The sequence below is a fragment of the Orcinus orca genome, chromosome 4 (assembly GCF_937001465.1).
Source record: "Orcinus orca chromosome 4, mOrcOrc1.1, whole genome shotgun sequence".
In the NCBI taxonomy this organism is placed as follows: domain Eukaryota; kingdom Metazoa; phylum Chordata; class Mammalia; order Artiodactyla; family Delphinidae; genus Orcinus; species Orcinus orca.
Genome location: NC_064562.1, coordinates 118,498,807 through 118,523,465, shown reverse-complemented (window position 1 = coordinate 118,523,465; position 24,659 = coordinate 118,498,807). Strand labels below are relative to the sequence as shown.

Sequence of the window (24,659 nt, the reverse complement as noted above, 5' to 3'; positions counted from 1 at the left end):
GACAAACAAAACCTAAGAGAATTTGTCACCAGCACATCTAAAATAATGAGAACCTTCATGCCAAAGAAAATACTCCTAGATGGAAACTTAATGATACAGGAAACAATCAGAGCAACGGAAAGGGTAAATCTAAATGAATACTCACTGCAGAAACCAGAACTAGTATCTCATGGGGTTGAAAATATATACACATGTAAAATATCCAGTAAGTCATGTACCCACATCAATTCTGACTCCGAGCTTTCATCTGCGGCACTCTGCTATCGCTCTATTTCACATTTATATTCACAATGTGGTCTCGAGATCACACTGTAAGGGAGGCCGGGGTATGGTTAACCTTACGGATGAGGACTCTGAGGTTAGCACGGAGTATCACACAGGACACAGGCCCCCACCCTCCAGAAGGCTGTACTCACTCTTCACTGAGGCCGCCAAGTTGGCCCAAGACTCGGTGGACGATGCTGTCCTGGTCATCCCGCAGGTGTGTCTGCAGCACAGTGGACAGTGTGTGCTCCTCCATCCACACCTAAACCCCGGGACAGAGGGACAGGGGTCAACTCAAGTTCATGTCATCCATCATTGCTTTGTTGGATCATACCTTTTGTTTCTTATTTTTTTTAAATCCCTTTCTTAAGGGATTTTTTTAAAAGTCCCTCCTCCATCCATACCTAAACCCCAGGACAGAGGGACAGGGGTCAACTCAAGTTCATTTCATCCATCATTGCTTTGTTGGATCATATCTTTCGTTTCTTATTTTTTAAAAATCCCTTTCTCCCTTGATTTAATTACGTTTTTCTCTTATATTTTCGGCTAAAGTTTAAAAATGTTTCCTATTTGCACGTACATCTTAAGGCATTTAATACGTATTTTCTGTGGCATGAGGAAGGGATCTAATTTTCTTTGGATAAATTGATACTAATTGTCCTAGCACCATTTATTAGATAATTTATCTTTTTATGATGGGCCTGTCATGCCACCTTGTCTGATGTAGTTTCCATATATATATGAATTTCATTCCAGGCTCCTTCTTTTATTCTGTGGATCTGTCTGTTTATTTCTATATAAATGCCTCACTGCTTTAATTCCTGTAGTTTATAGGAAGACTTCATAGCTGCTAGGGCAAGTCTTCCATATTCTTTTGTACAAAACTGTTTTAACTATGCTTGGTTGCTTTTTTTTTTTTTTTTTTTTTTTTTTGCGGTACGTGGGCCTCTCACTGTTGTGGCCTCTCCCGTTGCGGAGCACAGGCTCCGGACGCGCAGGCTCAGCGGCCATGGCCCACAGGCCCAGCCACTCCGCGGCATGTGGGATCTTCCTGGACCGGGGCACGAATCCGCGTCCCCTGCATCGGCAGGCAGACTCTCAACCACTGCGCCACCAGGGAAGCCCTGGTTGCTTTTCTTTACATATGAATTTTAGGATCAGTTTATCAAGTTTGGGAAAACAGCTTTTTTTTAGATTTTCTTCTAATTGGATTGAATTTACAGATTAATTTGTAGAGAATCACTGTTTTTCCAAAATTGAGTTGTCCTATCCAAAAACAAGGCCTTCTCTCAATTCTTGCTTTACCCTTTCAACAACATTTTATAAACTTCTCTGTTAAGCTCTTATAAACATTGGTCAGATTTATTTTTAGGCACCCTGTAGCTTATATACTGAAGGGGATCTTTTAGGCTCCCTGTAGCTTTTATTCTGAAGAGGATCTTTATGTTATCACTGTTCTCCTCTACTGCTTTGAAAGTTACCTATTCTGTTTCTATTTCTTCAGTGGTTTAAAATTTTTAATGTACATTCCCACCTCCAGAAATCTTAAGTTAATCAACATTTCTTTTACCTTAGAATTCATGACAGTCAGCACTTCTGAAAATTTCTTATCTGTTATCACTTTGAATTTTATCTCTCCTTCATTCTCTCCTTCTAGATTCATAGCTCATACTTAATCTCACAAAATCACACTGTGTGACTCAGAACTCTTCCTTTAAGTCAGTCTCTGACTCCTCTTGTGAGGGGTCTACAATAACCTGTCAAAGTGCTTGGGAAACCAGAACATTCTAGAAAATTCTACACAGTGCAGATTCTCTAAAAGGTAAATTAACATCGTCACTAAGAACATGGGGGTCTTTGGTGTGCGTTTTGAGAAGGCAGATAAGACTAGCAACGGGATCCAAGGCCGATCAAGAGGACGGAGATCATAGGATCAGATGGTGCCTGCAATGGTCACACCACCCTCTTCAACGTTATCGAACGCAGGTTCATGAATGTTTAAATTCCGACGCAAAAAGCTGCTTCCGTGGGCTAGAGCGCTGACCCTGTTCAGGTTATTCTGTGGTTTCCCATATGTTTACTCTTTGTTTCAAATTTTCATTTACTAAGGAGAGAAAGGGAAAAGGAACCAACAGGCAGTGCATGCCCGGTACATGCTCCTATAAAAGGGGTGGGTTTAGAGGTAGGGCCGGTGGAAAAGTCAACACCTAAGGCAGACACTGGAGTGCTGGGAGGAGGGAGGCACTGCAGTTTTAAAAGCATAGTCAGAGGAGGCCTCAAGGTGAAGGTGGCTTCAGGATAAAGACCTGATGCAGGACGAGTGAGGCAGGAGCGCCCAGGGAGCTGGAGGGACACAAGGATGCCAGGGAGGCTGGAATGGGGTGAGAGGGGGAGACAGGGAGGGGGTGAGAGGGTAACCAGGTCCTGACAGGCAGGGCTGTGTAGGGCATGGTGAGGACTCTGGCTTTTCCGCTGCATAAAATGAGAAGGGGGTTTAGAGCTGAGAAATGACACGATGTGACACAGTGTCTTTTATCAAATCTAATGTGCCAGTAATTATGAGATGCAGTTATTTGAGGTACCACACAGAGAGAAAAATCACTGGTAATTACATTAAGATGCACCTCAATCTCAGAGATGTTAAAATGGTATTAAAATCTGCATCTTAAAAATGAGTGGTGGCTTCCCTGGTGGCGCAGTGGTTGGGAGTCCGCCTGCCGATGCAGGGGACACGGGTTCATGCCCTGGTCCGGAAGGATCCCGCATGCCGTGGAGCGGCTGGGCCCGTGAGCCATGGCCGCTGAGCCTGCGTGTCCGGAGCCTGTGCTCCGCAACGGGAGAGGCCACAACAGTGAGAGGCCCGCGTACCGCAAAAAAAAAAAAAAAAAAGAGTGGTATATGATATGCTCCCTATGGAGCAGTGACTGGCCAAGATGGCAGAATAGGAAGACCCTGAGCTCACCTCCTCCCACGGCACATCAAAATGACTATTTACAGAGCAACTATTGATGAGAAAGACCTGAAGACTAGCAGAAAAAAAATTACAACTAGAGGTATAAAGAAGGGACCACAAGGAGATGGGTAGGAGGGACAGAGTCACGGTAAAGTCAAGTTCCATAATTCCAGGTGGGTGACCCACAAACAGTAGAATAATTCCAACTTCAGTGGTTCTCCCCAAGGAGTAAGGGGTCCGAGGCCCATCAGGCTCCCCAGCCCAGGGGTCCTGCATTGGGAAGATGAACCCCCAGAGCATTTGGCTTTGAAGGTCAGTGGGGCTTATGTTTTCGGGAGAGCCAAAGGACCATGGGAAATAGAGAGCCATCCTTAAAGGGTGCGCACAAAATCTCACAAGGTCCAGGACCCAGGGCAGAAGCAGTAATTTGAAAGAAGGCTGGGTCAGACCCACCTGCTGATCTTGGAGAGCCTCCCAGAGAGGCAGGAGGCAATTGGCGCTCCCCCTGGGGGCACAGATGCCGGCAGCAGCCATTTCGGGGAGCTCATTCTACCACAAGGACACTGGTGCTGGTAAGCGTCCTTTCGGAAGCCTCCCTCTGGTTCATTCGCGCAGGGATCCAGCCTACCCACCAGCCTGCTGGCACCAGTACTGGGACACCTCAAGCCAAGCAGCTAACCAGGCAGGGACACAGTCCTACCCACCAGTAGGCCAACGGCCTTAGGACCCCTGAGAGCCTCCAGCTGGCCCAGGACCCTACCCTGCCCACCAGTGGTCCAACACCAACTCTAGGACCCCCCAGGACCCTGCAGCCAGAGGTCCCGGGACCTGGCTCCGCCCACCGGTGGGCCAGCACTAGCCCCAAGGCCAGCCTCACCTTCCAGTGGTCTTAGTAAGATTTTTTTGGATATGTCTCCTCAGGCAAGGGAAACAAAAGCAAAAATAAACAAACAGGACTAAATCAAACTGAAAAGATTTTGCACAGTGAAGGAAACTATCAACAAAACGGAAAGGCTGCCTATTGAAAGGGAGAAGATATTTGCAAATGATGTATCCTCTAAGGGGTTCATATCCAAAATATACAAAGAACTCATACAACTCAACATCAAAAACACAAACAACCCAATTAAAAGTTGGGCAGAGGATCTGAATAGACGTTTTCCCAAAGAAGACATACAGATGGCCAACAGGCACATGAAAAGATGCTCAACATCATCAGTCGTCAGGGAAATGCAAATCAAAACCACAATAAGGTATCATCTTATGTCTGTCAGAATGCTATTATCAAAAAGACAACAAATAAGTTTTGACGAGGATGTGAAGAAAAGGGAACCCTTATATACTGTTGGTGGGAATGTAAATTGGTGCAGCCAATATGGAAGACAATATGGAAATTCCTCAAAATATTAAAAACAGAACTACCATATAAGGCAGCAATACCACTCCTGGGTGTTTATTCGAAGAAAATTAAAACACTAATTAGAAAAGATATCCACACCTCTATGTTCATTGCAGAATTATTTACAATAGTCAAGATATGGGAGCAAACTCGTGCCCGTTGATAGATGAATGGATAAAGAAGATGTGGTATATACAATGGAATACTACCCAGCCATAAAAAAGAATGCAATCTTGCCATTTGTGACAATATGGACAGACCTAGAGGCTATTATGCTAAGTGAAGTAAGTCAGACAGAGAAACACAAATACTGTATGATTTCACGTCTATGTGGATTTTTAAAAACAAAACAAATGAACAAACGTAACAAAAGAGAGAGACACAGAGAACAAACAGGTGCTTGCCAGAGGGGAGGGGGGAGGGGGGAGGAGAGAAATAGGTGAGGGAGGTTAAGAGACACAAACTTCAGTTACAAAATAAATGAGTCAGGGGTATGAATTGTGGGTAATACAGTCAATAATTATTTAATATCTTTGTATGGTGACATGTCATAACTAGACATATCATGGTGATAATTTTGAAATGTATAGACACATTGAATCACTGTGTTGTGTAACAGGAACGAACGTAGTGTTGAGGTCATTTATATTTCAAAAACAAACAAGAAACAAACAAACCCATAGAAAAAGAGATCAGATTTGTGGTTACCGGAGAAGGAGGAGGAGGAATTGGATAAAAATAGTCAAAAGGTATAAACTTCCACTTGTAAGATAAATAAGTACCAGGGATGTAATGTACAACATGGCAAGTATAATGAACACTGCTCTATGTTCTGTATGAAAATTGCTAAGAGAGTAAATCCTCACACCACAAGGAAAAAATATTTTTTTCTATTTCTTTGAATTTGTATCTATAGGAGATGATGGGTGTTCACTAAACCTACTGTGGTCATCATTTCATGATGAATGGAAGTCAAATCATTATGCTGTACACCTTAAACTTACACAGTGCTATAATGTCAATTACATCTCGGTAAAAATGGAAGAGAAAAAATTTTTTTTAATAAAATGGAAGAGAAAAAAATTTTTTTTAATAAAATGGAAGAGAAAAAAAAGTTTTAAGTGAAAGTATCACTCTGGTTGGAGGTTGAGAATAGACCACAAGGGGCCGTAGATTCAGGGAGACCAGAGGGCTTGCTCTCAGCAGACTGGGGAGAAGCCCACAAACCTGCATTAGAACGGATCACATTTTGAGAACCACCATTCTACAACCTGTTCCAATTGTGTGACTGACAAACTCCACAACATTTAACAACTTCTCTGAGTAACAGGATATGAAATCACCAAGGCCTTTTGGATAGCAAATAAGTGGAAAATGCATTTCATAGTCTGGGTGTGTGTTAGATTTTCCAGGAATAGTTTTGTTGGCCTTTTCATCTCATGACTAAATATTCATCTTGACCACAGAAAGTTCATCTCATTTTTGTCATCAACAAGGAAATATGGCAAGTGAGAGAGAATCTGGATCTCTAAATGTGGTAATTTAAGGCAATTAAACAATCAATCAGTAAATTAATTTTGACATCCAAACTTCGAGAAAACAGACTTGGGTCATACTTATTTCATCAGTTGATGAGGTCATTAACTTCTGCTTGCTTCTTGCATGCAGAACTCCTCTTGAAATACTTCTGCACAAGCAAAGGAATACTCACACGCATGTATATGCTCACAAAGTAAATAAATAAAAAATAAAAACCAGAAGCGATGCATTGTCTGACATCTGCGTAAAGTAACTTAAGACTCATAACTAGAGGTTTTTAGATGAATCATGGCTGTTTGCCTAATAATTTATCAGAAATGAAGTTCTAGATTTTTTTCAGTGTCAGTCATTAAGCAATTGAACAGATACTGCTTGAAGGGTCTTAACCTGCATTATCTCGCAGCAACCCTGTTGGGTGTTTTGATCCCTATTTTTCACATGAAAGCTGAGGTTCAGAGAAATTTAGCGAGCTGTGCAAAAGCAGAGTTGTGGGAAATCTGCCAGGTGACCGGCAAGAGTCACCCAGCCCATTAACGGGCTTGCTCTGGTTCAAACCCAGGCATTCAGCTTCCAACATTAGAAGCCTGTCTTCAGACCACAACTGTCTCTACAAGGCCTGATCCCCATTTGGGAGCCGACATCAGAGGCACATCAGACTTATCTGGTGATCTTACCAAACTGCTGAGGCCCAGGTTTCTCCCCTCTTTCCCTGGAGATGGTAAATTATATGGTCTGGGGCCCAGGATTGGTTAAGAATCAGAGGAATTCAGCTTTATTTACCCTTGGTGACCCTGTGATAATTTCCAAAGCTGCACTATTGTTGCTGGAAATGCAGCCAAGTTTTCCTGAGCATTTGCTATATCCCAGCTACTGGGCTTTGATTAAGGAAGTGAAATATGAAAAGCAGGGTTGCTGTCCTCCAGGAGCCTACAGCCATATGGAGGAGACTGCAAGGTACCAGTGACAGGACAACACAATGCAGCTGACGGCGGATTGAAATTAATTAGAAGGAGGTCTAATAAATTGGACAGGCAGGAAACTAGGCCCTATGCTCGTCCCTGGCTGGAAATGGCCCCATGATGCTTCCCTTTATTTATTGGTATTTTGGACAGCTCCCGTTAGTTGCTTTAGAAAACCTCTGTTGGTTGCATCAGTTGAGCGCTCTTTTGTACCTAACTGAACACTCAATGTAAAAAGACAGGGTGTTTCTCATAACAAGCACCTTGGGGTAGGCAGTCCAGGGCTGAGACAGTCCGCCTTTCTGCCCCACCCTCCTGAATCCTGCCTCTAAGTCAGAGGAAGGCCAGCATACCTCCAGTCCTCCTGTACCTGCTCTGGGCACAAAGAACAGGGAACACTGAAGAGGAGGATGTCTCCTAGCAACACTTGGCCTCTGTATTAGGGAACAGAAGCCTTGTGCAGGTACCATACCTTCTCTCATAGGCTAGAACTGCACGCGGCCACTTCTAGATGCTGGGATATTGAGCATGTTAGTTTTACAGCCTCTAGCATGCAGGAAAGCAAGAGAGAAAGGAAATGTGGGCGTTTTCATTTAGAAATTTGAGGGCTTCCCTGGTGGCGCAGTGGTTGAGAGTCCGCCTGCCGATGCAGGGGACACGGGTTTGTGCCCCAGTCCGGGAGGATCCCACATGCCATGGAGCAGCTGGGCCCGTGAGCCATGGCCGCTGAGCCTGCGTGTCCGGAGCCTGTGCTCCGCAACGGGAGAGGCCACAACAGTGAGAGGCCCGCGTACCGCCAAAAAAAAAAAAAAAAAAAAAAAAAAAAAAACTTAATTCTTTAAAAATAAAATTGAGGTATATTAGCTTACATAACTATTAACTGTCGTAACACATGGCCACAAACGCTGTGGCCTCAAATGACACAAATTTAGTATCTTACATTTCTGGAGGTCAGAAGTCTGAAATGAAGGGAACAGGGCTGAGTTCCTTCTGGAGACCCTGGGGGGAATCTGTTCCTTGCCTCTTCCAGCTTCTCGAGGCCTCTCGCATTCCTTGGCCGATGCGCACATCACTCTAGCCTCTGCTTAGGTCCTCACATCCCCTCTGACTCTGACCCTCCTCCTTCCCTTTTAAAAGGACCCTTGTGATCACACTGGGCCACTCAGATAATCCAGAATAATCTTCACATCCCCAGATCCTTAATTTGATAGCACGCAATCAGGTCCCTTTGCCCTGTTAGGTAACATATTCACAGGTCCTGGGGATGAGGACGTGGCGACATTATTCTGTCTACCACATATATACATGGTTTTAATAATGAAATAGACTTTCACTGAAAAACAGGAGTCTCGTGTGTGCAGCTCCTCCCCCCAACCAGTCCACTCCCTTGAAGAACCGCTCTCTGTCATTTATTTCTATTATTCTAAAGAAGGCTTTGCTGCCCTTCTTGTCGGATTAACCGAAGGCATCATCTACTGACCTCCTATCCTGGGAGAGGAGGGCTCTTGCTGTCTTCTCCCCCTCTCCCCATTGTGAAAGGTTGGCAACCAGAATCTTGGTAAAGCATCTAGCATAGGCACTAGGGGATGCTCAGAGATGGAAATCCCTCATTATTCTTCAGAAGTTTAAAAAAAAGGCAGACTCCAGACCCAGTTTTACAAAATGCTGCACCTGCTTTTCTTGCTCCAGGAGATCTTGGAAGAGTTTCCATTGCTGACTCCGGAAGCGATCCAACTTCTCCAGCTGCTGGGCCGCGTTCTCCTGGGCCTCCTGCCTCAGGTATTCACACTCTGCCTGGGAGAGGTCAGTCACACAGGGGAGCGTCTGGAGGAACAGGACGTCCACAAACTTCTGGAACGTTTCCATGGTGCTGCGATACAGCTCCTGAAGCCGAGAGCCACACGACGCAGCTACGTGTCAGGCTCTCACCCAGGGCAGGGCCGAGTGTTTCACGCAGGACACAGAGGAAATCCAGCGAAGGGAGCTCTCAAATCACACACAGGCGCGTGCACGCACACACATGCACACAAACACACTCGGTCTTGGGAAACGCCCACTGCCTTCCAGCCCTCTCACCCTCACCCAGTCAAGTACCAGACCTGCGCTTTTGACCCAATGAGCCCTTAATCACTGGCGTTTCCTCTAAACCTCCATCCGGATTATTTTCATGACCCCTCACTGGTCTCCCTGCCTCCCTCCACCCTCCACACTTAGGCGAGTTATTTGCACAAGCATAGATCCTTCAATTCCAGCTCAAATAACCTGGAAGACCTCTCTTCCCATCGCAATCAGACCTGCCTAGCAGGGCTTCAGGGGCTGCCTCATTTCTCACCATTCTGTTACCTTCATCCCACCTCCCCCACTCCATTCTCTTTCTAAAACTCTTTTTAATTGTGAAAAACAAAAACCTGTAGATAATAATACATTAAACATCTCTGAATCCACCACTCAGTTTTCCTTTTTGTTTCAGACTAAAAACACTAAACCTTACAGGTTAAGTTGGAATCCTTTAAGTTCGCTCTGCAATTCTTTTCCCCTCCCTCCCAGTGTCCTCAGAGATAGCCATCCCCATGAATTCAGCATCTCTGTCTCCAATTTATATTTCTATACTTTCACTATATATGATGCCCATAAATGTGGCTTTTGGTGTGTGTGTTACTTCACATAAATGGCATCTCATTGCATGTTTCATTATATGGATGCTTTTTAAAGCCTCTCCCCTTCTCCCCACCTCCAGGCACTTTCACATCTGAAATGGACTCCTCTTCACCCTGCAAAACCCCTGCAAAATAATCCCTTCGCTGTGAAGCCTTGCCTGGGCCACTCAGACTAACATGGACATTTCTCACCCTGGGCTCCTGCAGCTCTTTGGTTAGCCCCACCAGGGCATCAAAACTACAGTTTATCTGTCATCCTTCTTGGGCCACAACTTCCCAAGAGCAGAGGCTGCATCATACTCAGATCTGCACCCACATCTCACACCCTCCTAGACTAAGCACCTGACTTCAGTTTCTGAATGCATCACACACCAACATGATGCAGAATGCCCATTTCCCCTTCTCCATCTAGAAACTCCCCTCACATGTTCCAAACTCAATTTGAGGTCTCCTCTTCTGGGAAGGCCTCCCGACCACAGGGTTGTTTTTTTTGTTTGTTTGTTTTTTTAATATCTTTATTAGAGTATAATTGCTTTACAATGGTGTGTTAGTTTCTGCTTTATAACAAAGTGAATCAGTTATACATATACATATATCTCCATATCTCCTCCCTCTTGCGTCTCCCTCCCACCCGCCCTATCCCACCCCTCTAGGTGGTCACAAAGCACTGAGCTGATCTCCCTGTGCTATGTGGCTGCTTCCCACTAGCTATCTCTTTTACATTAGGTAATATATATAAGTCCATGCCACTCTCTCACTTCATCCCAGCTTACCCTTCCCCTCCCTGTGTCCTCAAGTCCATTCTCTACATCTGCATCTTTATTCCTGTCCTGCCCCTACGTTCTTCAGAAACTTTTTTTTTCTTTTAGATTCCATATGTATGCCGACCACAGGGTTTTTTACGAATAAAGTCTTATTACTTTAGCATCTATAGGGCCTAGAAAAGCACCTGGCAAATATCAGGTAATAATAATTGTTAATAATTATGAATTCTTACCATGTGCCAGAGAGTGTCATAAACGCTTTTCTTGTATAATCCCATTCATCCTTCTAACAGTCCAATGAAGATGTTATTATAATTACCATTATTTTACAGATGAGGAAACTAAGACCCAGAGAAGATAAGTAACTGGACATTTGTAGAGGTTGGGTCCTGGCTGTTGGACTATTGGACTCATGCTCTTAACCTGTATGCTACAAGGATAATTGGTTATTTTTGGAAAAAAAAATTCTCAGCACCTCCTCTGGTGTACTGAAGTCATACTTGGTGTGCTCAATGAATATAAGTTAAATTTAACTCAAATCAGTGTTAACGAAACCCAATGAATGCCATGTTTTAAAAAGTTCATGGCTAAGCTGAACTTTGTTTGTAATAAAGTGACCATGACAGGGGCACAAGGGACCCACACCTTTTTAAAAGATTTAGAGATCCTGCTTCCGAGAGTGGCCAACCAGGTAACTTAAACCAATTTCTCCCACTGAAGATGAATTTTTTTAAAAAGCAGGACAAAATGTTTATTAAATCATCATAGAAGTCCAAAAGAGCTAACAAGGTAGTGAAGGGTGTGGTGCCCAAGGTCGGGCGAAGATGCAGTCAGAGAAGTGTGCCCAGCCCTTGGGCTGTGTTTACATAAGGGGTGTAGGTCAATCCAGGGGAGATGGCTGCACAGCTGATGGACCTATGACAGCCTCAAGCAGTCGAAGGGACAGAAGGTGGAGTTCACAGCTCATATGGGTTGGGGCCTCGTAAACCATTCCACACCTAGGGCTGGAACCCAAAAAGCAGCACCAGAGATACATGATTGAAATGGAAGGAAACCAGATCTGACTGGTTTAAACAGATGGCAACCTGCAGTCTGGTCATGTGGGTGACCCAGCATATTTCAAGTCCAGACCTTGAATTAACATGACTCTGAATCATCAGAGGCCCAGTCATTGGGCAGAAGCAAAGGAAAATCCTCTCTGCGGGAGGAGAGCCTCACTGCATGCTTGAAAATATTTTTACCAATATATGTACAAATCTGAGACAAGGCATATGTAGAAAAAATAAACAGGTACACAAGGAGATAAGAATATGACCAAAGACCTATACAAACTACAGACATGAAAAACAAACCCACGGGTAGTCCAGAGAGTGTAATTAGAAGACAAGGACTTTAAAGGATTGATGCTTACCGTGCTCATGACGTTAAAAGCCACTCTTAAACCTTAAAGCAAAGAGCTAGAAATTATAAAAAGTAACGTTACTTAGTTTAAAAAAAAGTCAGAACTTCTAGAATTGACAAACACTGCTCAATAATATGAACCCAATGTATAGGTTTCATTGCAGTTTAGATGCAGCTGGAGAGAGAATTAGTACTGGAAGAAAGATCAGGAGAAAATCCAGAACAAAGTAAAGAGAGACTAAGGGATGGAAAATATGGAGGAGAAGATAAAGGCTAAAAGATACAGTGAGAAAGTCCAAAATGTTTAATTGGAGTCCCCAAAGGAAAGAAGGGAGAGTCCAGGCAGTAGTCATATTTGAAGTGATAATGGCTGAGAAATCTCTCAAAACTGATGAAAGAAATTTACAGATGAGGAAACTGAGGCTTTATCTGTACATGTAAAAGAGAGGTTAAATAAATTGCATAAGTTCACACACAGGGCCCCGATGGTCAGGCTCCTGCACCCATGATCTAACCATGATGCTCTTAGGTAATTTTTTTTAACAAAGAATGGATGAGAGAATAAGCAGCACCTAATAAACACAGGGTCACTTTTTGTGACATTAATAGTAGATAAAGGGCTTCCCTGGTAGCACAGTGGTTAAGAATCTGCCTGCCAATGCAGGGGACACGAGTTCGATCCCTGGCCCTGGAGGATCCCGCATACCACAGAGCAACTAAGCCCGCGTGCTATAAATACTAAGCCTGTGCTCTAGAGCCCACGTGCCACGACTACTGAAGCCTGTGCACCTAGAGCCCGTGCTCCGCAGCAAGAGAAGCCACCACAATGAGAAGCCTGTGCATCGCAACGAAGAGTAGCCCCCGCTCGCCGCAACTAGAGAAAGCCCGTGCACAGCAATGAAGACCCAACACAGCCAAAAATAAAAACAAATAAATTTTTTTTAAAAAGTAGATGAAATAGTTTTTAAGAAAAAAAGCTCTTCTAGAGAGAAAGGGGATCAGCTCATAGCACCAAAAGCTTTAATTCACCAGAAAGATGTAAAGGTTCTAAATTTGTATGCACTTAATGGCATTACCCAAATCGATGCAATTTGTCACATTAACAAAATAAAGCTGAAAAGCATCAAGATGATTATGTGAATAAATGAAGAAAAAAGTACTTCACAAAATTTAATTTCCATGCAGAAGAAACACTCTTAGCAAAATAGGAAATGGAAGGAAACTTCCTCAATCTGAAAAAAGAAAAAAACTATAGCAAACATTATACCTGAGGGTGGAAACTACAAAGGTCCTGATTTTATGTAAATGGAATCATATAGCATGTTAGGTTTGTGTATCTCAACTTTATATGTCCTTGTGAGATTCCTCTGTGCTGTCGTGTGTAGCAGTAGTTCATTCTTCCTTACTGGTCTGCAGTATTTCACTGTATAAATACACCACCATTTATCCGTTCTACTGTTGAGGGACATTTGAGTGTCTTATTTTAGTCTTATTTTAGACTATCACACATTCTGCTGACATGAACTTTCTCGTGGATGCCGTTTGATACACATGTGCGCTTGTTTCTCTTGGGCATATGCCAAGGAGTGGAATTGTTGGGCTATGTGTGTGTGTAGCTTCAGTCCATATCCTCCATAACTAGTAGCCACCAATTTGATTAACATTTTGAATTTATAGATCAACTTGGTGAGGATGAACATCTTGACAATATCAAATCTTCCAATCCAGAAACATGGTATATCTTTACATTTATTTAGGTCTTATTAATTTTTCTTAATATTGTTTTGTGAGCAGGGAGTGGATTGGGATTGGGAGGAGGTGTGAGGGGGCTTCAGAGGCCCTGGTTATGATCTCTTTCTTGATCTGGATGGGGGTTACATAGATGGGTGTTTTTAATAGTCATTTGTTAATCCGTAAGGTTATGTGTTACATAGATGGGTGTTTTTAATAGTCATTTGTTAATCCATAAGGTTACGTGTTATCCATTTATTTGTGTCTATTACATTTCACAATAAAAATGGTTTAATAATATGAGAGTGATTTACATTTTCTTCCAGCCTCTGGAAATCCCAATTTTCTGCTAGGAGACAGATTTTAAAAATTGATTCTCCTATGTTGGAATCTATCCTTCCATAGCAGCAGTTGGGGATATTAAGACACACCTTTTTCTTTTGTGTTCATGATGGTCAAACTGCAAAAATACACGGTTTGCAAATTCAAGAAAGGTGAACTTTGTAAAAGCTACATGGTCCATTAGTCGAGGCTCTTTCTAATAAAAAATGTGCTGGATTCTGTCTGCTCCCTGGACAGACACATCTGCGTCATCGCACGTGCTCTGATAGGCCATGAAACACGTGGCTTCCCACTTAACGCTGACACGTTTCGTTTGGGAGATGATGATTTATCCTGTGCCTGAAATAGAACAGGAATGAATCCGTGTTCTTCTCTCTCAGCGTGTGTGAGGGGTCGGACAGCAGGGGACACTGGTCAGGGGAGAGGCTGGCCCTGGGCCTCAGCCCTGCACTTTTCCTCAAATAGAAGCACACAGAACCCAAGCTAGGGTGGCATTTCACCCTGACTCGTCCTTCACTGAGGTTTCCACCTCTGCAGCCTGACCCAGAGGATCCAGCGTCCTCTCCAGTCTTCTTGCAGAGAAAGGACTGGGGCAGGGGAAGGGCACACGTTCTGAAACCTTTGAAAAGGAGTCTCAGTTTTCGTACCTGCAAAAGGAATAAGATGCGAACTACATCTGTAAAGACAGCACCTGCCTTGAGGGCTGATTGTCAGGGATTAGATACAGCACACAGCACAGAGCAAACGCTTCATAAACGCCGGCTATTCTCATTCCAGAGAGGTTGGGAAAGTTGGCGTGTGGCTCTCAATAAATGTTACCTGTTGCTATTTTCATTCCCAGAACAGAGCATTTTGGAGAAAAGGCAGTGTGTGTTTCCATTTGCTTGCAGGGTGGGGAGGAGAGAGGGAAGGGAAGGGGGCGTTCCCAGCAGAGGTGGGCAGGTGCCCTTGGGAGAAAGCCAGGTGGACCAGTGGGCGGAAGCACAGGATGTGTGGAAGCAGAGAAGCAGCAGGGGGTCAGCCTTCCGGGGGGCAGGGAGCTCAATGCCACGCGGAGGAGTCAAGACCTGGCAGCCTGCACCCGTGAAGGAGCTCACACAAGGCACGGATGTGGCCAGGTCTGAAGATGTACTGATGAGGGTGAGTGCTGACTGAGGGAATAAAACATGTACTTCCAGGATCCCATGGACGTGGCCCGGCTCCCTGTGAGTTTCCGGTTCATCACAGGAACCAGAAATGTTCCTCTGCAGGGACCACACCCTGACAGTTTTGAAGATGCACAGTTAACTACTTCAGAGTGAGGTGTGCACAGGATCCTGGGACAGAGCAGTGCTGAGAGCACAGGTGAAACTGGGTCTCTTAAAAACGGGAAGGGGAAGCTGGGATGAAGTGAGAGAGTGGCATGGACTTATATATAAGTCCATAGATAGCTAGTGGGAAGCAGCCGCATAGCACAGGGAGATCAGCTCGGGGCTTTGTGACCACCTAGAGGGTGGGATAGGGAGGGAGCGAGAGAGACACAAGAGGGAGGGGATATGGGGATATATGTATATGTATAGCTGATTCACTTTGTTATAAAGCAGAAACGAACACACCATTGTAAAGCAATTATACTCCAATAAAGATGTTAAAAAACCCACAAAACTGGAAGTAGGTTGGATCAAGGGTCAGGAGCCTGGGAACCCACCTGCACTGGGTCACTTGCCAGCAGTGTGACAAGGGGCGACTCTCTTCCTCTCTGGGGCTTCACCCAACAGAGGAGGAAAATGATACCTGCTCCCTAAGGACATGCGACACAGGAGACGTGTGCGTGGATGGGCACAGTGGCTCCAGATCTTCCTCTCCCCCAGAGCCATGCCCTTTGCCACATAACCTTGCACATAACCTTTGCACATAACCTTGCACAGGGAGTGGGAAGCGCCTCCCCAACCCTTTAACTTCGGGTCAGTCATGCGACTTGCGTTGGTCAACAGAATGAGGTGGAGGTGAAATGGGCTAGTTTGGAGGCTAGACCCCTGTCATAGCTATGAGAACATTCCCAGGCCAGCCCACTGGTCCTAGGAAGAGTAGAGACAGTTGTGTGCGGGGCCAAGTTGTGTTAGTCACGCCTAGATCAGCCAACCACCAGCTGACGCACAGACCCTGGGGATAAATCACTGCCATTTTCAGCCACAGGGTTTTGAGGTATCTCGTTGCACAGCGTTACTGTGGTCATAATCACGTGATACCACACCGGACAGAAGGGGCCCTAAAGGTCAAAGCTCTGGAGTCAAGGTGTCATATCCTCACAGCCTTCACGGGTTCATCCTGCAAATGTCTCTTGAGCACCTACTGCAGGAAGGCTCTGTGCCAGGGCCGCTGGGTGAACAAAGCTGACGTGGACCCTGACTTTAGAGAACGCACCCCCAGGGAGGGGGCAGACATCGCACAGGAACTCACGATATCCTATGGCAAGTGTGATGGCAGGGAGGCTGGGAGCCCTAGGGACAGACCAGGGAATCTAACCGATCTGAGGGGGAGTCGGAGAAGGGCTCCCCGAAGAAGTGACATGGAAGCTGAGATAAGATGAGAACAAGCCAAACTGAGGGGATGGAGGGAATGGTATTTCAGGCCGCAGAAGAGCACATGCAAAGGCACTGGGGCAGGAGGAACTGGGCCACCTTTGGGGAGCTGAGGGATGTCTGAGGTTGGCTGGAAGGCAGGGAGCAAGGGACATGCCTCCAAACAAGTGGTGAGTGGGCTGTGTCACATGAGCCTTGTGGGCTAGGTCAGGGGACCTTATGGGCCAGGTTGGGTGGGTCTCATGGACCAGACTAGGTTGGCCTTTGGACCAAGTCAGATGGGTCTCAAGGGTCAGGCCACGTGAGCACTTCATTGGCCAGGCTGGGTGGTCACCATGGCCAGGTTAAGGATGTTGGACTTTATCCTGAGAGCTATGGGTGGCATTCTGGGGTATTAAGTGGGTTCTTTCATATGGTCAATCTACAAAAGAAGGCAGCTAAGAATTCCTACATCAGAGAGGTTAAATGATATGGACCAGGCCGCATAGCTGGTACAGAGCTGAATCAGGCCCACAACCTGGCCTGTCTGATTCCTGGGTGACTCTTCTCTCCTTTGCAATTTTGCAACTCTTTGCAGGGAGGTGAGCTGACTGTGAAAATTACTAAAAGGAGGGAGAGGTATAATCAGGTAGCATGTGGTACCCTGAGGGCACCGGCAAGTTTTACTTCTGTACATGAAGAAAACATAAATGAATTACTCTACTAGCCTTGCTAAAATAAAACAAAAAGCCACGTTCCCGTAGCTTGCTACAGTAAAGTAGATACAAGCATGCCAGTCTATTTTTCTCAGACTTGTCATACTTAGTGATGATTTATCACACTTTAACCTTGATAAAGGACCATGGAATTGACTCACCCTCTGTAGCACCTACGGAAATCCTCTTTCCAGTGACAGGAGCTGTATGGTGCCTACACTTGTCAACTTCCTTCTCAAGATCTACTTCCAGTAGAACACTGCCCCCAAATCATTGTTTTGGTATTTCTCCCAAACCTAGTTTCTTCTACTCTTTGGAAACTTACTGTTTCCTACCTGTGATAGGCAAAATAATGGCTCCCCAAGATGTCCATGTTCTAATCCCTGAAACCTCTGAATGTGCCACACAGTCAGAGATTTTGTGGATGTGATGAAAGGACTAAGTGAAAAGCAAGGATCCTGAGATGAGATTATCCAGGGTTATCTCGGTGGGTCCCACATAATTATAAGGGTCCTTGTAAATGAAAGAGAGAGGCAGGCAGTCAGAGTGAAAGGAGATGTAGGATGGAAGCAGAGGCAGGAAGAGTATGGCTGTGGCCTGGAGATGGAGGAAGAGGCCACAAGCCAAGCAATGCTGGCACCTCTAGAAGCTGGAGAAGGCAAGGACATGAATTCTTCCCTGGAGCCTCCAGAAGGAACCAGCCCTGCCGATACCTTCATGTCAGCCCACTAAAACCCATTTTGGGCTTCTGACCTCCAGAAACGTAAGGTAATAACTTTCGTTGTTTTTAAGTTGTTTTTAAGTTTAAGTTGTGGTAGTTTGTTCTATCAGCAATAACACACCATCTTCAGGATGCCAATGTTTCAGCTGATTGATATATTCACTGATGCATTGATTCACCCATTCATTTACTCATCAGTGTTGCCTGATTGCCTGTAATGTGTCATCCCCAGCTGGATTCTGCAGAACACACCGCAGCCCTCCCAGCAAGGACTCCACACCCCCGCCTTCCTCTTGTCCACCAAATCACTTCTCCCCACCTGAAGGTTACAGCCCTGGGCCTGTAACCCAGGCCCCCAGCTGTGTGACCTTGAACAAAATACTTTAACCTTTCAGTGCTGTGCAGTGAAGAACTGACCTTGCTGAAAGAGAGGCCTGGCCTTGACTTGTAAGTTCTTGGAATGTCCTGCCTGATAAGAGGGTCTCTATTTACCTGGGAACCTTGGGCAGCTTCAGACAATCTATGACAGTGATGCGATTTAGGGTGGGGCCCTTGGGCCATGTGGCATCAGCTCCACCTCTAGAGGGGCTGGGGCTTAAGGTCAGCCACGTTGGTGGTCAACCACATCTATGTGACTGAGCCCCAGCAAGAACTGTGGACGCTAAGGCTTGGGTGAGCTTCCCTGGATGGCAATGCTCCGTGTGTAATGCCACACACTATTCCCAGGAGAAGTGAGCACTGTCCACGACGCCACCAGGACAGGATACCTGGGAGCTTTGCATTTAGAACTTTAGACTCTGCCCATGTGCCTCTTCTCGTGGCTGACTTAAATCTGTATCCTTTTGCTGTAATAAACCATAACCGTGAGCAGAACAGCTTTCAGTGTGAGTCCTTCTAGAGACATGAAGAACCTGAGGGTGGTCTTGGGGACCTCTAGACTTGCATTTGGTATCAGAAGCGAGGGTGGTCTACTCCCAAACACTTCATGAGTGCTTACCATTATTATTCCTGTCTTCTTTGAGGACAGAGCTTCACTTTTCCTCTTAGTTTCCTCAGCCCTAACTTCCCATGAGACTCTGAAGCTGAGACGGCTGACCTTGGCAGGGCTGTTATCACCCTACTCCCCCAGGAGCCCTTCAGGAGAAACAGTAGGGGGAGGACAGTCAGAAATGAACAAATAAACAAGCAGGTCTCCGGGGCACCCTGTGATGCAACCGTGGCAAACTCAGCTCTGCGCCTGTCGTTATCAGGAAGACTCTGGGCTCATTTCAGGAATCTCTCTACAAGGCACCGAGACGTGTAATTTAGTGGCATCCATCTCAGTCAAAATGAGAATTCACTGTGTGTTTTGAGGCCAAGAGACAGTGGGAGTTTAGAAAAATGCACTTTTCTCTACAGCCTGAGAACCGTTAGGTGGTGATCAAATTTATCTCACAGCCGCCGTGCCTACAATATCATGATCAGTGCCCAAAGAAAGGGGGGAATTATGTGCAGACACACCTGCTTAGACGGTGAGTGATACTAACCAGGACCATGATAACAGATTTAAGTGCTCACTGTGGGCCTCACACTCTTCTATATGCTTAGCATGTGTGAACGTATTCAAACCTCTGAAGAGCTATATGAAGACCCAGATAGTGACCATCCCCATTTTAAGAGGAGACCCAGATACTGACCATCAAAACGGACCCCAACCCCAGGCCTCCTCACCATCCTCACCCGCACCATCCTGGCCCAGGCCCCCAGCATCTCTTGCCTGGACCTCTGCGATGCCTCCCCAGGCCTCCCTGCTTCCACTTTTGCCCCCTACAGTCCATCCGCCATACGGAATCCAGAGGGATCCTTGGGAACATAAGGCAAGTCATGTCCCTACTCAAAACAGGCCGGCAATTTCCCATCTCCCTCAGAAGTCAATGCAAACGTCTTCGGATGGACTGCAAGGCCCTACAAGACTCTGACCTTAGCCCGTACCTGTCTCCCCTTCCCCCAGAGCTGCCACACTGGCCTCCTTGCTGCGGCGGCTGCTGGAACCCCACATGTGCTGCTGCCTCTCCAGCTCCACAAAAATAAGCCCTTTATCTGTTTGGTTCACTGCTGAGGCCCCGGTGCTGAGACTGTGGGTTGCACAAAGCAGTGTTCGATAATATTCACTGAATGAATGAACCAACAGGCTCGCAAGCTTACAGCCGGTCGGCGAGGAAGCCACACTCTCCCCCAGGCCCCGGGTCCAGAGTCATGCTCACCAACCCTGGGCTCAAGGCTTCCTGCTCAACACGCTCAGTGATGGGGCAGAAGGGAAGGTGTTAACTGAGCACCTGCCAGGTGAGGCCCTCAGCCCTGCCCTCCTGCGCCGCCATAATGGTCACCAGGCTCTCTGTCTCCATCTCGCAGATAAGGAAATGGGCTTGGAGCAGTTAAGGCTCTTGCCCAAGGTCGCCCACCCAGGAATGTTGGGCGCCCACCGGGGAATGTCCTTGCCAAGCATTCCAATCTTCCAATTGGCTTCTTTCCACCACACCAGAGGATTTCAACCTCCACCTTTTGGAAATATCAGATAAAGCAGTTTCCAATACCCAAAGCAATGATTTCCACAATTAAGGGATGTAAAATAAACCAAAGTTATCTGGTACCAGAGGGCCTGATGTGCAATGACGACGTGAATCATAGGAAAGAGCTCTGCACTGACGCTGGGAGAGAAGCTGGCACAGGCCTTGGGCCATTGCTTTCAGAAGGACCTGCACAGATGCACAGAACTGCTGGCCCCCCTTCACCTTGCCGCTGACCCCTCCTCATGCAGGGCATTTCCAAGTGCCTGCTTCCAAGACAGAGACTCCAGCAGCGCCATCACCCCTCACGCACACCTGCTGGGCTCTCCTGATGCTAGAAACAAGGGCGTCTTTACTTCCTCGGCCCAAACTTCAATGGGCTGGCAACAGTAAGCCAAGCGTACAATATCCTAAGGACGTTGCTGGGGCGTGAGGCTGTGGTCACATCAGCATCATCAACTCTTTACTGAAAGTGATGTATTCACTGCCACCCACTGAGACTGGCGCGGCGCTTCCACATGTATTTCCTCCCTGTAGCAGTGCTCAGTGTTTTATCCTTGCTTTGTGGAGGACGAAAGTGGCATTTGGTCGACCAAGACTTTAGCTTCTAACTGCAGCTCAAAGGAGGAAGTGTCAGCCTGCTGGACACACTGTCCCCTGCCGGACAAGAGCTCAGGTGGGCACATCATCAATGGCATCTGCCCATGAGTCTTAAGTCCATTGGACTCTCACTCCATCCCCCCAAGGCAGCGGTCCTCAGACTCTGCTGTGCATCAGAGGAAATTGAGGTACAAGTTAGATAACCTGCTGTCGACCACACAGCTGGTCAATGGCTGGGCTGGGACTGGACCCCAGGCCATCTGAGTCCAGAGCCTGTCCTCACTGTGGGATTCACAGCCCACGCTCAGCAGCACGGGTCCCGGCGAGGACATCAGCACTGAGGTTAGAGAGACTTACTTTAGATCCCATCTCTCTGCTTGTTGGCTGTAGGACTTGAGCAGGATGGTTGGGCCAGCACAGAGAGGTTATGTAACCAATTCAAGGTCACACAGCATGTTAGTACCCAGAAGGGGACTGGAATTCAGTGTGCTCACTCCCAGCCCAGGGATTTGAGTCCTGACTCCCCCCAGGCATGGTGGTGTTCCTTTCCTGCCTGGGAGCCTGGGGCTTTGACAAGTTGAATCCCACCCTGCACTTTTCCCAAGAAAATCCTTCCTGGTTCCTTATCTGTGAAGGAAGGAAAATGCAGTTTCTGCCTCACAGGATTCTCATGAGGATAAAATGATCAAATACTCAGAAAGCACTTACAACAGTGGCTGGCTCTGAACAAGACTGGCTCCGGTATCAGTTTCCTGGGTAGCCAAGACTACAGAAGTCTATTCTCTCACAGCTATAGAGGCCAGAAGTCAGAAATCAATGTGTCAGCTACCTCTGGAGGTTCTGGAGGGACCCTTCCTGCCCCTTCTGGCTTCTGGAGGCCCCAGGTGTTCCTTGGCTTGTGGCCACATCACTCCAGTCTCTGCCTGTCTTCACACGGCCACCTACCTGTGTGTCTGTCTCCACAATGACTTTCTCATAAGGACACCAGTCATTAGATATAGGGCCCATGCTAATCCAGAATGATCTCTTCTTAACTAATCACATCTGCAAAGCCCCCCTATTTCCACATAAGTTCACATTCTGAGGTTCCTGGTGGACATGAAATTTGAGGTACACTATTATGGACTGAATTATGTCCCTCCAAAATTCATATGCTAAAGCCTTAATCCCCAATGTGACTATATCTGGAGATAGGGCCTTTAAGGAGATAATGAAGCTTAAGAAAGGTCACAGGGTGAGGTCCTAACCTGATAGGACTGGTGTCCTTGTAAGAGGAAGAGACACCCAAGCTCTCTCTCTGCCACGCGAGGACACAGTGAGAAGGCAGCCATTTGCAAGCCAGGAAGAGAGGCCTCACTAGAACCCAACCTAGATGATACCTTGACCTTGGACTTCCAGCCTCCAGAGCAGTGAGAAAATAAATGTCTGTGTTTAAGGCACAGGCTGGGGTACTTGCTATGGCAGCCTCTGAAAACTCAGACACCACTGAACCCCGCACAGTCGCCATCATGACGCGGGGCTGCACTCCCTGTCCTTCCTCATGTCCTGTCTGGGCTGCCCCCTGACTCCTGGTCCACTTGGAGCTCACCTCCTGATTCAAAGCCCATCTCAGGCATCACCTCCAGCAGATGGCCGTCCTTGACCTCACCTTCACCCCTATGTCTCTCAACCCTCCTCTTTGCACCCGTCAGCAGGGATGTTGTAAGGGCAGCCAATTTGGACTGGGCATGTCCCAGGTGCAAGCTGCTGTCCAAGGGCCTCACGTGCATTTGGTGTTCACACCACAACCATGAAGATGGGCATCACTGGCCCCATTTCACAGATGGGCAAACTGAGAACTAGAGAGGCCAAGTAATGTTCTGGAGGCCACACAGCGAGGAGGGAGGAGAGCCAGGACGCAGACACAAGCACTCTGGGTCCAGGTGAACCTTCTCCAGGGTGCTCCCCACCACGGTGGCACTTGTGACCTTCCTTCTTGACCGGGGCCACATTCCACCTTCCCAGCAGCTCTGGGTCCTGCCCGGGGCAAGGAGCTCTGCCTGTCTCGGTCACTGCCATATCCCGGGAGCCCCTCTGGCTTTGGAGGGCTCGGGTGCTCTCTTCCTGTTATCTCAAAGCCAGCCGTCATTCCAGAGCTGCACGAGGTTGCCCAGGGAGAAAGAGGTGGCACCAGCACTGGAACTCAGGCCTCCGTTTCAAGCCCAACCCTCCTTCCTCATCACCGCTCCACACTCATGACGCCCACAAACACTGGCCTATTTTCATCCTGGATGAGCTGACTTCCAAAGACCTTTGCCTCTAGGGACATTTGGAGGTGAGGGTCCCGAGCACCTCAGAAATGGAAAGGGCCTCAGATGTGACCTGGGCCAACCTCCCTCCCTGGTTTCTGCCAAAGAGGGTCTCGGGGTCCCCTGCCCAGGAGGACGTGAGGTTCTCACACATGCCCGGATCCTGAGGTTTTCCTGCCAGTCCCACTTGGAAACCACATACCTGGCAGAGCGTGGCCACGGCCTTGGTGGCTCTGACATCCTCCTCTTCCTCCAGGTCACTCCGACTCAGCCTTTGCCTCTCCAGGACCTCGTGAAAACCCTGTGAGTAAAACGGGAGCTGAATCTGGAAGGAAAATGCTGATGTTCTTCCCAGAAAATCCTCAACGGACCCCGCCTCTCAGGTTGGAAGGATGTTCACCCCAACTTATACACAAGGAAACTGAGGCACAGGGATGTATGTGACTTTCATGGCTTGTGAGTTGTGGCTGAGGCCGGGACCAGTGAATTCGACCTCCAGGAAAACCACAGACTGTGATTCTGTCTGTGTACCCAGCAGGAGAAGGTGCGACCAGCATCCCCGTCACCCTTCTCTCCTGGCCACCCAGACATCATTTTCTGATTTCAGTTGCTGGGGGCCACCATCCAGGCCCTGGGAGGCCCACCCAGTGGAGCCCGAGGCCAAGCAGGGCCACTGGAGGTCAGCGCGGTCAGTGGCTAGCCAGACTCCGCTCTGACCAATGGACCTCAAGGAGCCCAGCAGAGTGACAGGGAGGCGTGCGCCAGGTGCCCCAGACACAGGCAGAAGGCACCGCAAGGCGAAACCACAGACGGTGGACTCCTCTTAGGGGGCAGCTGTAGGGGAAGAGGCCCCATGGGGGAAATGAGTAAGCTGAGTCTTGAAGGACAAGGAGGGGTCCTTGGAAGGAAGGTGGGGGGCCAACACAGTCCCAGCTCAAGGAGCTACAGCAACAGAGACCAGGCAGTTAGAACCCTCTGGCCTTGGTGGGGGCAGAGTGGGAGGGGAGCTGAGAGGGAGGGGCTGCACGTGGTGCCAAAGGCCGTGCTCATTCATCAGTTCCTTGTTCATTCAATCACTTTTTTGTTGTTTGTTCATTCATTCAATTATTTGTTCTTTTGTATCCATCATCCATCCATCCATCCATTCGTTCACGTGTTCATTCATTCTTTCTTTCATTCATTTGTTTGACTTTTCTTTCATTTGTTGGTTCTTCATTCATTTCTTTGTGCATTCAATTA

At 47.0% G+C, this 24,659-nt stretch overlaps 1 protein-coding gene across 5 annotated transcripts in view; it reads right to left on the bottom strand.

The window, feature by feature from the left end:
* EVC (EvC ciliary complex subunit 1) overlaps positions 1-24,659 on the bottom strand; it is an 83,734-nt gene that overhangs the window by 17,649 nt on the left and 41,426 nt on the right. For 3 of the 5 annotated variants that reach the window (XM_033427851.2, XM_004269624.3, XM_012532962.3), the window contains 3 exons: positions 23,623-23,721; positions 8,786-8,998; positions 417-526 (listed from right to left, as the gene is read on the bottom strand). In XM_033427851.2, the coding sequence (XP_033283742.1) occupies positions 417-526; positions 8,786-8,998; positions 23,623-23,721 (422 nt within the window). The remainder of the gene's footprint in view (positions 1-416; positions 527-8,785; positions 8,999-23,622; positions 23,722-24,659) is intronic. The other 2 variants (XM_033427850.2, XM_033427852.2) reach the window with 2 other exon arrangements.